This window comes from Procambarus clarkii, chromosome 13, assembly GCF_040958095.1.
Source record: "Procambarus clarkii isolate CNS0578487 chromosome 13, FALCON_Pclarkii_2.0, whole genome shotgun sequence".
NCBI lineage: Eukaryota > Metazoa > Arthropoda > Malacostraca > Decapoda > Cambaridae > Procambarus > Procambarus clarkii.
Window position 1 is genome coordinate 13975195 of NC_091162.1, and position 16706 is coordinate 13991900.

General features: G+C 40.1%; 1 protein-coding gene across 2 annotated transcripts in view; it reads left to right on the forward strand.

Moving 5' to 3' along the window:
- Window positions 1-2917: 2917 nt before the first annotated feature.
- Window positions 2918-16706, forward strand: part of LOC123757151 (Niemann-Pick type C-1a) — an 84880-nt gene continuing 71091 nt past the window's right edge. Inside the window, exon 1 of one of the 2 annotated variants that reach the window (XM_045740599.2) lies at window positions 2918-3264. In XM_045740599.2, coding sequence (XP_045596555.1) covers window positions 3211-3264 — 54 coding nt within the window. In that variant the 5' untranslated portion in view covers window positions 2918-3210. The remainder of the gene's footprint in view (window positions 3265-16706) is intronic. The other variant, XM_045740600.2, reaches the window with a different exon arrangement.

Sequence of the window (16706 nt, forward strand, 5' to 3'; positions counted from 1 at the left end):
CTTAAAGATTACATTGAGCCATATGTAGTCAATATCAATAACATTTCTAAACATCAAAGTAGATACCTTTATAAGATTAATGTTAAAAGGGACATGGATACTGTGCTAATATCTGGCCTGTAGGTGTAAACGTCACACCATGGCAATATAGGAAAACCAGGACTAACCAATATCAGAAGGGAGAAGAACGTAGATTTTAAAGTACTGTAGTGTAATTACATGCATCTCTGATAGGTTCGAGCCCAGAATGTATGAATATGCCAAAAAGCTTCAGTTTACATTTGGTCAGCATGTTGGTCTCCGAACGCATGAGTTAGCTGAAGAATCTGCCTTCAGAAGAGTTTATTATAACCTTGGATTGCCTCTACGCAGTCTGAAAATAATAATACAACAAGAACTCTAACAAAACCTTGTAGGCAAAGTGAAATCTATACTAGTCATTCCATCTATAATTCCATACTCCTGGGCTCTATGAGACTCGAACCCTGGACTCTTCGTGTGTGAGGCCGAAGCTCTATCGACAGAGCTATTGAGTAGTCTTAATAAGAAAAGTTTGAAGCAGCAGCATCCTGATGCCAAACTGGAATTTTATTTTAGATCTATCATTATATTATCACGCAAGAAGATTTGATTTGGATATACCGCCAAGATTTTTTGGTTTGCAACGTCTCATGCAGGAAGAGCCCCACACATCTATGGATCCTCCGATAAAGTCAACAGACTCTTGGACACTACTACTGATCAGCTTAGACTCGGACATAAGGATCTCACGAACAAAACTGGCTACGTAGCAAACCAAACAAACTTGGCCGTATAACCAAATCAGACAAACAAACTTGGCCGTATAACCAAATCAGACAAACAAACTTGGCCGTGTAACCAAATCAGACAAACAAACTTGGCCGTGTAACCAAATCAAACAAATTTTTAGCCGTGTAACAAAACCACACAAACAAACACTTCGTGTGGGTATATTAATAAATCAAATAAAACCTGCGAAATTTTATTTGCGGAATTTCAACGTGTCCTAAGGCTAGGTTCATTCCATCCAGAGGCCGACCCGCCGGATGGACCCCAAAGACGTATTCATACATTTTAATATGCTGGTCATTCAAAACACTAATTTTCTCAAATATAAAATTAGTTTTGTTGTATATTAGTATATTGTGTATATTTAGGAGTAGGTTAGGTGTTTAGGTTCTGTTGGTTTTTATTTGTATTTGAAGTATGTGGCTGCAACCAGGCCTCAGACCAAGTCCATTCCATCCAGCGGTCGACCCTAAAGATGCATTCATCAATTTTTAACATTCTGTTCATTCAAAACAGGAATCATCTCATATATAAATTAATTTTAGAATATATTAACATATTGTGCATATATAGGCATAGGTTAGGTTAGGTGTTTAGGTTCTGTTGACGATTATTTGTATTTGTAGTACGTGGGTAAATCATTTATAACATTGTGGTACGAACAAAATTCGTCAGTGAAGCACTTGTTCCGGAAGTGTTCGAACGAAATAAGCTGTGAGTCCAGCCCGTGCTCCAAACAAAGACCCAAAAGTGATTCCATGCACCCGCCAAACCCCCAGGTGTTTATGAATGAAAAACGGTTTACACACGCCTCAACTGATTTCGTTCGAACAATTCCGGAACAAGGGCTTCACTGACGAATTTTGTTCGAATCACAACGCTGTAAATGCTTCACCCACGTACTACAAATACAAATAATCGCCAACAGAACCTAACCTAACCTAACCTATCCTATGCCTCTATATACACAATATGCTAATATATTATAATATTAATTTATACTTGAGAAAATTCCCGTTTTGAATGAACAGCGTGTAAAAATTTATGAATGCGTCTGTGGGGTTGACCGCTGGATGTAATGGACTTGAGTCGAGGATGGGTTGATAAATGCTTCACCCACGTACTACAAATACAAATAATCGTCAACAGAAGCTAAACACCTGACCTAACCTATCCTATGCCTATATATACACAATATGCCAATATATTATAATATTAATTTATACTTGAGAAAATTCCCGTTTTGAATGAACAGCATGTTAAAATTTATGAATGCGTCTGTGGGGTCGACCGCTGAATGTAATGGACTTGAGTCGAGGACGGGTTGAAATGCTTTACCCACGTACTAAATACAAATAATCAGCGACAGAACCTAAACACCTAACCTAACCAGTGCCTAAATATGCACAATATGCTAATATATAATAATATTAATTTATATTTGAGAAAAGTTCTGTTTTGAATGAACATAATGTTAAAATTGATGAACGCGTCTTTGGGGTCGACCGCTGGAGAGAACGGACATGGTCTGAGGACAGGATGCCAAGTAAATGAAATGAATATGGGAGTTGACGTAGACTTTCCAGGACTGTCTGCAATTCCTGAATAAATAAACAGCAATTCTTAAGATTTTATATAAGATGGAACACATCAGAGTTTATATAAATGTTTATATAATATATCTTGAAATGATGGAGCACGAGTCAACCAAAAATAGTAAACACAGTCACAATAGGGTAGTCTATAGAGAATCTCGCATAACTTTCTTGACCTTCGTCGACCCAGGAAATATTATTGTTGACTGGTACCTGTTGCGGCCTTCCGGCTAAAGCGGAAGTGCCATATTAGCTGCCAACTACACTCAATAACCAATTACCTGAACAGTCTTCTAGTTTGCTCTGTGAGTAAAGAAGATCTCGGCTACCTAACACTATTAAGTTTTCCTTATGAGCCGTAAAAGATAAAATAGCTATACAAAAAAATAGTGAGGATTTGAGACTAATTGTGTATATATTTGTATGGATATCCTGATGGTGCTGTAGCGAGATTTGGCAGTTGCGCAAGGCTGCGAAGACGTGGCACCAGCGACATTGTTGTGGGTCGTGGCTCAGAGTGGCTCAAGCCATCGAGGAGGGTGGACGTACGAGGGTTGCTGGTGCTGGGTGCTCTTTCTCTCTTGTCATATCTATGGGAAATTCCTGTTAGTTCAGTCTGATAGTTTGTGGAACGGAGGGAGACGACTGAATATCCTCGCAAGAGCTCACACTAAGTGGGGTGGAGACTATTGTGGGCTCATCACTAGAGAAGATACCTTTTTCCGGTGGTTCAAACGTTAAAGCATCTTCTGGAGCCCAGTGTGAGCACAGGGGGCTTATCAGAGCCCGAAGAATTCGACTAACCATGGCGTGGAGGAGCGTGACTGTGGTGCTGGTTCTGCTGTCAGCCGGTGCTCAGGTATGATCCGGGATTGTGTTTTTGCCATTAAAATATCCAGTATCCTCCATGCAGAAGCGTTATCCATGAGTTTTCTTCCCTAGCATGATCACAAATGTGGATCTCCGGCGAGGACAGAAACGTTTGAGCGTGTTTCCTTTCACCTGGTACCGCTGGTCACCTAACAGTAAATAGTTATCTAGGAGCTAGGCAACTGTGATGGGTTGCATTCATGGGATAAACCTTGGGGGGGGGGGGGGAGGGAGAAGTGATATCTCTGGTGCTACTTGATTCCCCAGTTTTGTGCCTTCTTTTTGATAATTACTCTAGTTCATAAGCCTTGCTACAGGCTTCGTGCCCCCTGACATTGGAAATTGTATAGTATGACCTATCTGTGTTAATTGCTTTGAGTAATTAACACACACAGGTCATACCTAGGAATATTCATAAGTATTATGAATATTCCTAGGCAAGTTACGGAAGGTATGATACTCTGGTTTGGAATTCGCTTCCAGACAAAACGTTTATTCGCAGCTTTATTTTGTAAGACCATAACACTCTCTATAGGTCTGGCCACCATTACTATGTGCTGGTGTCGATTTTTGTAATAATACAAAATTATCTCGTTATGTTTGCCAAGTTCATGAGCTAAAAGATATTCTCTAGTCCCAGAATATTTACAATTTGTGAAATTGTAAATATTTAAGTATTTGTTGCCTCTGATTTTTATGACATGTCTGCAGACATCTTGTAAGACTATGTATTAGTCAAAGTGAAGTGCTCAGTTGTGTCTTCACCATGTAGGGCCTTAATACTTTCCAATTAGTTCTTAATCTATAAAGAATCTGCTACATCTAAAACTGTTCACTTGAAAAATGGAACAACCAAGACTTAGACATATCTAAACTATGAACGAATACAAGGGCAGTAACACCTACTGTATTCTACACCTACAAGTTAGGCCAATGCAGGTAACATGGAATCTAATACAGGATTACATAAGATAGAATTATGATGACCATTGTTTAAGAAGTGTAGTCTTGTGTATTGATATTTTCCAAAAGCCAAAATGTTGTGCTTACTGTTACATGTTTTGTATTATATTACTGTACATATTATGAGATTTAGCTAAAGTAACATGTAGTTAGGTGGTAATGGTTGTTTTTAAAGTCATGTTTACTAGACAGCAAATTTAAGGTCAATTTGTTAACCACAGAAGGCATGTAATCTCTGCATTTCTATTATGCTATAAAAATTTTATTATCTACAGGCAACTGGATACAGTTGCCTGTAAGGTGTTCTCACAACTTGTCATAAAAAAATATTACTTATTTATTATTAGTGATAGTACACAATTTAACTTTTACCTGAAACTGTCCATATTTTCCATTAATTTTGTAGAGGTCCAGAGAAAACCTACAACCATAGGTAATCTCTTCTAGGCTTAGTATAGTACTTATATAGACATGTACTAAATTAGGAACTACAATTTTTGGAGGCTGGTTTGATATCTAGTGCAGTACTATGCGACTTGCTCCCATTGATTAAAATTGTTTGTAAACAAACATTATTTTCGTGCATTGTAATATACATTTAATAATTAACTAATTCATTGTGTTGGGGGACAGGAAGCCAGTGTGTATTCATACAGGTAGACTTATATCGAGGTTCAAGGCTGAATTACTGATCCCGTCCAGGATGCAAACCCTTAATAAGCTGACTTAACTCCTGAGTACCTACTCACTGCTAGGTGAACAGAGGCATTAGATGAAAGAAAATGTGCCCATCCATTTCTGTCCCGCCCAGGATTTGAACCTGGTATTCTTGATTGTGCATCGAGAACAAACCCGGCTGTACTACCGTGACCCTTTAATTCATGACAGTTATATATCTTTAATTAATCTATAAAAATTAGAGAGTTAGAACAATGCACATCATGATTGTGGATGACCTTTCACAACTAGTCATTCAGATCTTACCTGATATTTGGGTTTGCTTACAAGGTATCATTGCAGTCCAGTTTTATAGAGGTGGTTAAAAAAAAAATATATATATAATATAAATAATAATATTTCTCTTGGGATTGGTCAGTCATTGTCTTAGGTGGGACCTCAATGAGCTTAATAGGCTGTCTCCGACAAGGGGGGGGAGGGGGACCATTTTGATATATTATGGAACCAGTATTTTAATGTTGGCTCGTATATCAGTAATTTTTCCTGTAGCATTATTCAGTGCTAGGAACCTAACTAATGCTCAATTTAAAATTGGGCTTAAATTAATTTTTGTAATTGTTTAAATATTGATGTGGCACTTTATTTTAATATTGCCATTTCATTTTTACAGTGGCAAGTTATCTAATTGTTGAAAGACACATTTTACATTAAATATTATACTTTAAAAGAACATTTAAAGAGCCAAATAATTTCTTGCAGAATTGGTAAATTAAATTATCCAATTATGATAAATCTGGTAGCATTTTGAATTTTATTGTAATGACACTTATGAAAATTCAAACTACTAGGCCTACCGCACTTACAAATTAAATCTAGTCTAATGTAGGCTAAATTGTTCATTTAATATGTAAATTACCATTTCCTTTTCTTAGTCAATTACTACATTATAATAGGGATAGTCTTTAAAAGCTTTTTTCTTACTACCTTGACCATATACTGTACAGTATTAGGCTTTTTATAATATCCAAAAGTCACATGGCAGTGTTATAGCTAGGCCTAATGCTACCTTTGTTTGCATGTAAGCTGTGTGGTACAATGTTCTGTAGTTTGAAATATTTTTTGTACAGCAAGTGCAATTGTTCATGTCTGATAAACTTCAGCTCCTCTGAATGTGGAGTTGTTGATGTACCGGTGGTCTTTGTTTTCGGACCTGACCATTATTTTTGTCAACCTCTTGGCAGATTGCGCTATTTCAAGCAATTTCTCAACCTTGCATATATTGTTTAATGATATGGCAGAGTTTTGTGATGCTTGTACTGTCTAATACTGTAGTTATGAAATGCAAGGAAAACTTCTTTATACATTAATAAAACTAAATTTCCATACAGTTTGTCACTTTCACTAGTGTGTGTGCGCGTGCACCTTAGTTTGTCTTCATCTGGGAATAAATAATGTTGCACTCTTGGCTGTGACAAAATAGTTTAAATGTTGAAATTGCTGCAGGCATTATATTGGTATGTATAATGTACAGGTAAAGTTAATGTTATAATGTTAAAATGTGCAAATCTTTTAATACGTTGGATATGAAAAAAATCATTCATTCAGAATAGCATAAATAGTTTAGATTAGCTGTGTGGTTATATTGTTCAGTATTAATATTCTGGTAGTTTTCATAGCGGTTTATTTGCTGTTCAGTAATATTGTGGTTGGTCTTCCTCCTGAACTGCCTCTGTAGATTATCAAAGCTTTCATGTGGTTGCTTATCTCTGTAATTTAGTGGTTTCACTTTTTTTTGTAATACAAACCACAGGGAACAGATGTTCATAGTTTCGTACTCAATGACTTGTGCTCTCCATTTCCTCGTGTCTCTTTAACAACTGTCTCAATATTCTCGAGCTGGCTACAAAGTCTCTGGCCTTGCCTAAAGTCTCGTCTTCTTGGTCCCATTCCCACTCTTCAGGGTTTAAATATACCTTGCATGTTTGTGAAACTTTTTGGGTTAGAAAAAGGTACTGTGCCACTCTGGTGATGTATACATGTTCTCAAGATGTTTGTCACTTTTTAATGAAAATCCATATTGCAGAAAATTAAAGCTTTCTCCGGGAATTCTATCATCTAGACATAATAAGCACAGGGATGTGCACAGTCGAATGATGTGCAACATTGCTTAGTAGAAACTGTAGCTGTCCAGCAACAAATAACAGCTCCAACATACCCATCAACATACTTGCTCAATTAATTTAAATGAGAATTCTGCTTCGACACTCCATTACATGGCTATGGGGAAGATTTATCCTCTATAGACCACAGTCTTACTTTTATGATCTTGGACAAGGTTACTGTGGCATGTGATTCTGCAGCACCCACTTCTTATGCCCACATTCCCCACAACCGTATCAATGTAATGCTCAGTGTTGTGTAATGTATTATAGACCTAGCTGATTCAAAGATGCATCTGCCGTGGCACAATGCCAAAGTCTCTCTCGGATCTGCTGCACGAATCACTGTAGATATGATGCCCATGTCATCTATGGGAATATTATTTAATTCATTTAAAGCACTGGCAGTATGATGTGTGTTATCTTTTGCATGCTGAATGAAGTGTGCATTGTGTTCATGATTGATGCTGGGTATCTTTGTACAATTCTTTGTTCTTACTGCAGGTCTCAAATTTCATCACTTAAGAATAAAATCCATGACTTCTGTGAATCAATTGGTAATTTTTATGCTAAAGTGATGGTGCATTTAAACTAATTCAGTTTGATAACACTCTTGACATATTTTAACTGTTGCCTAACCTATATATGCAATTTTCTTTCTGCATATTTATCTGAAATCTATTTCTACGAGGCACAGAGATTGGGACAATTTATTTTCCAAAATAAATAAAAAGGTGTAGTATACCATTCCAGTAGCACAGGAGGCTTGTCATTCATTATAATAATTTTGTTGGGACAGGCAGTCAGTGTGTATACTTTATACATGTTAGGCTTATGATGTCCCTCTGACCCCCAAGGTTGAATTACTGACTCACTGATGTTAGCAAACCTCACATATGAGTGTGCTTGGGTGGGTGTAAGAGACCCCTGGTGTGGGTGTACCAGACCCCTGGTGTGGGTGTACCAGACCCCTGGTGTATCTGGGTGCGGTCCGTCTAATTACCACAAGCTACCACAAACTACACAAACTTCAGAAAGCTTCCTGGCAATACGTTATTAATGAATAAATATGATATATTTACTCATTATAATGTTGGTGCTGAATGTACAACACGAAAAAACATAATTTTAATCTGAAAAAGTATCTTTTTATAAAGAAATTAGACGAAAATAAAAAGCTGGTGACGCCAAATCAAGTCGACGATCCAAGCTTCGGTTAGGTTAGGTTAGGTTTGGTTAGGTTTGGTTAAGTTAGGTTAGGATAGGTTAGGTTAGGTTAGGTTAGGTCAGCCTAACTTAATATATCATATTTATTCATTACTAACGTATTGTCAGGAAGCTTTCTGAAGTTTGTGTAGTTTGTGGTAGCTTGTGGTAATTAGACGGACCCTCTGGGTGTGCTTGGGTGGGTGGCCCAGGGTGTAATCCCACAACAAATTCAGACCTTGGATACCTATGTACTACTAGATGAACAGGACATTAGGCAATAGTAAATGGGCCTTCCCCCTCAACCTTTTCTGTGCTCCCAGGGATTTGAACCCAGCCTTCCCGATTGCAAGTTAAGAATGAACCGACTCTACCACCTTGTACACAAGGTCACTGATAGCATATGCTGATTTGCCATCATTATGTAATTTATTTAAGATATTCACTCTTGGAAACTCTGCTTCAGATTATCTAAGAGTCTGCTTGGCTTGATTTAATTTAGGGTATTTTATTTAGGGTCATTCAGAGATTTAAATGGGAAATTTATAGAAATAAAGCATTACTGTTGAGGAAACATATTCGCTGCAGAAGACAAAGAAAACTAAATTTATTTGAATTTGGTTTCTCATCATTTTTGTTTTCCTAGGTCAAACCTTAGACCGATATGACTGTAATAATGGTGGCTCTTGAAAGCCACTGCTTACTTTTTATTGGACAATTGTTGCATAATCTACTGTTAGGATCAAGTTGGTATTTTTTCAGGTATGATGGTCATTACTGGGTCAAGGGTTCAATTAAGACACGCAACCCAGTGCTTATCTCTGTACCTAAATCTCGAATATTTATGAATTTAAAGGTGGCCTACCCAGAGACCGAATAGTTGTGAATGTATTTAATCTCTTTGTCATTTATCATTGGGTCATTATGGTATTTAGCACTGACCGCTGTTAATTGAGAAGATAAGGCTGGCTGGGTGTGGTTATGTCTGTAACGTAGTTTTGATAAGGCAAGATATGTTACTGAAGTGTTATCAGCTGCTGGGTATGCGTGTGTGAGGCCTCAGCACTCCTTAATGTGTTATGGTCTGATGATTGTTTTTGGTCCGCAATATTTATTTGCAGTTGTGTGCTTTGTAAACATCCAAGCAAAATTCTATTTTCTTGCACCATTTTGATATTGTTCATTTATTGCCCATCCTGTGGGCGCTAGAGGGGAAAGGTCAGAATCTTTGCACCTTATGTGCCTCTAAACTAAATTCTGATTTGTGCATTAAATTTACTCAAATTTCCTCTTTTACTCTGGTCCTTCATTTCTCTTACCTTCCTCCTCTCTTATTCCCTTACCTTCCTCCTCTCTTATCCCCTTACCTTCCTCCTCTCTTATCCCCTTACCTTCCTCCTCTCTTATCCCCTTACCTTCCTCCTCTCTTATCCCCTTACCTTCCTCCTCTCTTATCCCCTTTTTTTCATAACCCACTCTCTTCCATTCTATACTAATGGTTCCAAACCCATTCACTGCCAAGACCACCTCGTAGTTAAATTATTTTTACCATACCTTGAGATGATTTCGTGGCTTAGCGTCCCCGCGGCCCGGTCGTCAGTTGCTGGACTGGTCAACCAGGCTGTTGGACGCGGCTGCTCGCAGCCTGATGTTTGAGTCACAGCCTGGTTGATGCCATGGATCCCTGTATTTTTAAAGGTCTGCCTACTCAATAAGCCGATTTAAAAAAAAACTTGGTTTAAAAGTTAAGTCTTTCAACTGAGAGATATATATGTAACTGATTATGCAGTTAAATAAATTTCAGTATTTAAAAAACCCTGGTTAGTTTAATGAGATGGTTGAAGCTGCTTTGTTGACATTATTGTATCATAGTTATAGATCAGGTTCCACATTCACCCTGGTTCTGCATTTTCATTTTCTAAAACAGCTGGGAGAAAGCCTACTTGCATACATTTGTACAATAGTGGGCAATGTCATTGAATATCTCGGTACTTAATATGCCAGTTCTGGGTATTCGCTTTTCACATGCAATGAAGTTTGTAAAGTTGTACCGAATGAAACAACCTCAGTGAGATGTCACACAAACGTTCCTCAAGACCATTTTCTTCACTTGCAGTTATTTTTTTTATGCTTTTACACCTATATGAAAATTTATTCCAAATCCACTTATTGGCATCAGGAAGATGAAATTGTAAGAGCTTGTGGACCCCCGTGTTGGGACCCACTGTTCTGTACACAAGTTTAGTGTGTGGTGAGTAAGCAGTGAGGACATTCACACAAGACAATCTCGAGTGTTTATTGTCAACTTGAAGTGGCTTGGGTGTAGTGCTTGATAAGGTAAGATTGAGATTAGTGTAAAGTTATTCACCCCCACCTCCTCTCTTGCCTTCCTCCTCCACCTCCTCCCTTATCATCTTCCTCCTCCACCTCCTCCCTTATCTTCCTCCACCCTACCCTCAAAACTTCTTAGCTGCTGCTTCTTCCATCCGACTCCACCACTTGGGCTGGATGGTAGAGCCGACGATCTCGCTTCATGCAGGACGGCGTTCAATCCCCGACTGTCTATGTGGTTGGGCACCATTCCTTCCCTTTCGTCCCATCCCAAATCTTTATCCTGATCCCTTCCAAGTGCTATATAGTGGTAATGACTCGGCGCTTTCTCCTGATAAAGTTCCATCCCTTCCACCCCTCTTTAGTTGCTGCTGCTTTCCGGTTCCCTTTAAGTAATTTATCTTGCACGAATTACAACAAATTTCTAAACGACCAGATATATAAATTTGCATGTACCATTTCCTTCAGAATAAATTGGGTGCAGTTTATCTACCAATTGTCACGCCTCTCGAATCAGATGCTTATCAACTTTGATGTTCTGTCCAGGTAGCCTAAACCATTAATAATTAGTGCTGCCGCTTCCACAAGTAGTTGACTACCAACAATGACAGCTAGATATCGTAATGATCACGTTGCTGTTTATTCTTCGTGTGTGTGCATTTTAAATTCGCATTACGTAATATATGACAGGCAGTATTCTGCTTGGCTACAGGAACTATGTCAATGAATACGGGAGGAAAATTTAATATTACCACATCATTTTACATATACCAATTTTCATTTTATTTTGATACGTGTCACGGCTGTTACCGGAAACAGTGGCTACATGGAGAAACAGTGGATACATGGAGAAACAGTGGATACATGGAGAAACAGTGGATACATGGAGAAACAGTGGATATATATTACACAGGCATTAGACTGGTGATGTGCGCGCAGAGTAAAAACGCAGCCAGCTGTGTAATGGATTGTATTGCAAAAGTACGTTGTTTAATTGTGCAATAGTAGACTGTTATAAGGTCGTTTAGTATATAAATACGCTGACTCCTCTCGGTACTCTGCATTTAGTAATCATTCTAATTGTAATATTTTGTGACATTGTTTTGACACCGGTATGTACACGAAGCGTTTGAGTCTGCTCGCTAGGCTGCGATGTTTACCAGTTAAGCTGATATATATTAGTCGTATATTGCGGTGGGTTGTGACAAGCCATAACGTGGTTAGTTTGGATAATTACCTTGAGTTTGAGCAATATGAACGGTCTGCCGACGGCACAGCGGAGGTGTAATTTAGTGGTGACTGCAGCTTTCTCTGTGTGGATCCATGACAGTCTCTGCCTGTACCAATCTTTATCAACAATGGTGTTTGCTTTCTATATATATATATATATATATATATATATATATATATATATATATATATATATATATATATATATATATAATAATATGAACACGTTATACTGAACGGAGTGAGAATAGCTTGCGCTACGTCATACTTTTGCGTGTGTTTATGCCTATAAACGTATTTCAATGTACGCATCACAATAGCGTGATATATCAATTCACTAAGGTGCAGCTGGGAACATCCCGTGGTGTAGGTTCGAACCGTCATCACGGCCCTTGTGGATTTGTTGTTATTTCAATCTCTTAGTTGTGCACCTGAGGTTTGTGGTCAGAAGGATTATTTAGGCATTAATGGTTAGAGGCTCATTACACTCGTCATTGTAGTCTATAGGCTTAGTTAATACAGGAGAAATACGTTATCATGCGCCGTAACAATGCTATTAAAGAACATAACCATTAAGGAAACTGCAGAACGCCTATTGGCCCCATACGTGGCGGACCAGGCACTATGAATATCCCCCTTGAGTCCATTCATATACATGTCTAACCTACGCTTGTAACAATCAAGCGATCACTACGCCTATAACCATACCCGGTAATAGGTTCCGCAAATCAAGGTAATGCGCCAATATGTAGGCCAACAGTTAGGGTTATTTACAGAAAGACATGGGGGTAACATTTATGGCCTTTGAATTAGAGACAACGTAAGATGTAAGAGATGTTATGATAAGGTTTCTGCGCCCGGTCATGGGGCGTTTCGCCCACTAGTTTGGCTTCACTGCTTCCGGATATATCGGCTACAACGAACAAGTACTGAAGGCTGGCCAGGGTATGAGACGTGCAAGTGTGTTCATTTTAATGTCAGCCTAATAGGCAATGTAAATATAACTCCCAATATGCAATGTAAATATAAAATATGTAATGTAAATACAAGTGACAGTGACACACTTGCAAGAGCGAGCCAGTGACCGGCTGACCTCATTTTCAAGTGTTTGGCAGGCGGAGCTGAGGCGGGTGTCGTCTTGCGCTGGAGGGACCAGGAGCCGGCTTGGGGGAAGGGTGGGGGGCGAGGCTTGGAAATAAGACTTGAGATGGGGGTAGTGGAAGGTCGGGGGGGTTGTTGCGACAAAGGTATTGTGACCATTGGAGATCATACACACTGTTCTAGAAGAAGGGAGGGCGTGAGATGTCGATTAACTTGTCTGATAAAGCGGCGAGTCATCCCTGAAAATTGGAAGTGGGGGGGGGGGGGGGGAATCGACATTTTTTTACTCATCAGCGAGATTTGTAATGGCTTGACGCCTTCTCCTGGTAGCTCCGTTCACCAGTGAGAATGTCTGGGTGTGAGAGAGCACATGGGTGGGTGATGGCGAGTTAACATTGTGTGTGCATGTTGGTGTGGGTGTCAACATGTCTAGGTGTGTGTGTGTGTGTGTACTCACCTAGTTGTACTCACCTAGTTGTGTTTGCGGGGGTTGAGCTCTGGCTCTTTGGTCCCGCCTCTCAACCGTCAATCAACAGGTGTACAGATTCCTGAGCCTATCGGGCTCTGTCATATCTACACTTGAAACTGTGTATGGAGTCAGCCTCCACCACATCACTTCCTAATGCATTCCATTTGTCAACCACTCTGACACTAAAAAAGTTCTTTCTAATATCTCTGTGGCTCATTTGGGCACTCAGTTTCCACCTGTGTCCCCTTGTGCGTGTTCCCCTTGTGTTAAATAGACTGTCTTTATCTACCCTATCAATCCCCTTCAGAATCTTGAATGTGGTGATCATGTCCCCCCTAACTCTTCTGTCTTCCAGCGAAGTGAGGTTTAATTCCCGTAGTCTCTCCTCGTAGCTCATACCTCTCAGCTCGGGTACTAGTCTGGTGGCAAACCTTTGAACCTTTTCCAGTTTAGTCTTATCCTTGACTAGATATGGACTCCATGCTGGGGCTGCATACTCCAGGATTGGCCTGACATATGTGGTATACAAAGTTCTGAATGATTCTTTACACAAGTTTCTGAATGCCGTTCGTATGTTGGCCAGCCTGGCATATGCCGCTGATGTTATCCGCTTGATATGTGCTGCAGGAGACAGGTCTGGCGTGATATCAACCCCCAAGTCTTTTTCCTTCTCTGACTCCTGAAGAATTTCCTCTCCCAGATGATACCTTGTATCTGGCCTCCTGCTCCCTACACCTATCTTCATTACATTACATTTGGTTGGGTTAAACTCTAACAACCATTTGTTCGACCATTCCTTCAGCTTGTCTAGGTCTTCTTGAAGCCTCAAACAGTCCTCTTCTGTTTTAATCCTTCTCATAATTTTAGCATCGTGTGTGTGTGTGTGTGTGTGTGTTATAGTGGCTTTGCAAAAATGCAGTAAGAACACCGATATTATGTACTCTCACAACCCAATATACCTTCTTGTATATATAGATAAATACAAACTATAGCTGTGAGGATCAGTGTATTGGGAGTGGGTGGGCTCGCATGTCCTCAGTGACCCACCGAGGGTAACATGACTGGACTGGAAGAGGATATCCATACTAGCCGCAGAAGGGCTGTCTGCTGGTGGTGCAGGAGACAGGTACTCGAGGCCCACCAATATCACTACGTAATATTGGATTTTGTTTAATCATTTAAGTGTTTACAAGAAAATATACGAAAATCCTGCCGTAGGTGTTTTAAACACTCGTATGGGTTGAGTTGGGGGGTGGGGATATATTTTTTTCACATCATTCATGAAACGCTTTGCGTATTAGTGGCTTTACGCATAGTCCATCTAGGCTCCCTTTAGAAATCCAGCATTTTTACAGGGACAAAACGTGTGATCTGGCTTCACGAGCTCTACTTGCTGAGGTGAACTAACTGTGGGGTCAACCCAACCTCTGGAACAGTACATTGCGTTTTGAGGTATAAGGCCCCCAAAGGCCAAAAACCAATGGACTAAAAATCAGAGACTTGCAAAATTAACGTGATGTTCAGCTTCTGTTCGTGGATCCTCAGTTAGGTTAGGTTCGGGCAATTCAGTACAGCATTTTAGTGACGATGGGCTGGTGGGGTTGTTCCTGGACCCATTATGTACATCAGCAACCCTTTCCACTGCCCCTACTTCCCTTCCCTCCCACCTACGGGCTAGGCAGGCATACTAAATGACTAAACTAGAAAAGTGCCACTTGCAGTGTTGTTAAGCGCACCCCACAATGGCAAGAGAACGGTTAGAATAAAAGCTTTTGTCTGTCGGCAAGATCATTTTTTGTGGTGTGGGCAGGACCGGTGTAAGCGTGTTGTGGCGCCCTTGGTATATCTGGAGGCTAGGCGTCCCCCCTCCCCCCCTCTGTATTACCAAATGCTTCAGTTACCGTTCAGTCTTGCTGCCTCGACCCCCCCCCCCATACCCCCAACCCTCCCACTACCTCCTCCCCACTACACCGCTTTGGCAACCCTATGTGCTGTGATTTCTTCATAATTATGAAAGGGAATATCGAAATTCCGCGGGTGTACTGATCGCTGTACTATAAAATTGACGTCCAGTACTCGCTAGACGTCCTGTACGTCACAATATGCTGATATACATATACAATATGCGAACAAGCCTGAATAGTCCTGAATTCGTCGGTCAGGTGAATTCACAGTGAGAGGTTGTGTTAACCGGAGCTCCTGAGTGTTGTTATATTATCATAGCAATATGGAAGTTGTAGTTAAGGACCTGGTGACTCTAGTGGGAGCCCTGAAGACAGAGTTGGACTTTCTGCGGGAGGAGGTGCGTCAGCTTAAAGAACAACGAGAAGTAACGAAGGAGGAGACCAGCAGTAAAGGGACCTCGTCTTGGAGAGTTGTGAAAGACAGGGGCCTTAAGAAGACTTTGATAAAGCCGCCTTCAAACGCCATAGCAACCTCTAATTCATTTGACGTTTTGGAGGACGAGTGCTGTGGAGAGACTGTGGATCGCGCAAAAGGGAAAGCAACGAGGAGAAAGGAAGCGCAGGCCCCTCAGAGGGTAAAGGAAGTACCTAAGCAAACATTAGTTGTGGGAGATTCCCAGATAAGGTATTTGGATAGAACGTTTTGTGTTAGAGATAGGGGGAACAGGTTAAGGGTTTGCTATCCCGGAGCTGGCATTGGTGATATTATAAACAACATGAATGATATTATGGCTGGTAATGGGAACAATCCCATTATTTGCATTAGCGTGGGAGGAAATGATGTTGGTCGAGTTAGGAGTGAGGAACTGATTCAGAGGTATAAAACAGCCATAGAGTTAGTTAGGAGCAAGGGAGGAATCCCGATCATATGTGGCATTCTTCCAAGAAAGGGAGTGGGAAATGAATGGATATCGAGGGCACTTGGTGTCAATTGCCGGCTGGAAAGATATTGCAAATCAAATGCAATATCTTTCATAGACAACTGGGAACACTTCTATGGAAGAAATGAAATGTATGCTCGTGATGGGGTGCATCTATCGAGAGCTGGGGTTGTTGCTGTTGCGAACTCGTTAGAAGAAGTGGTTAGAGGTGTTTGTTTGGGTTTAAACTGTTAGTAGATAGAGGTATGGGAATTGATTTGGAGGTAGGAGGTAATAAAAGTATGTGTTTGTGGGAGAAAGGAATTGGCAAAACGACCAGGGAAAGAGAAGGTCCGCAAAATAACAATTCACTTAGGGTATATTACACTAACAGTAGAAGTCTAAGAAATAAAATTAACGAATTAAATGCTCTTGTCTGCACAGAAAAAATAGATATTATTGCACTTACC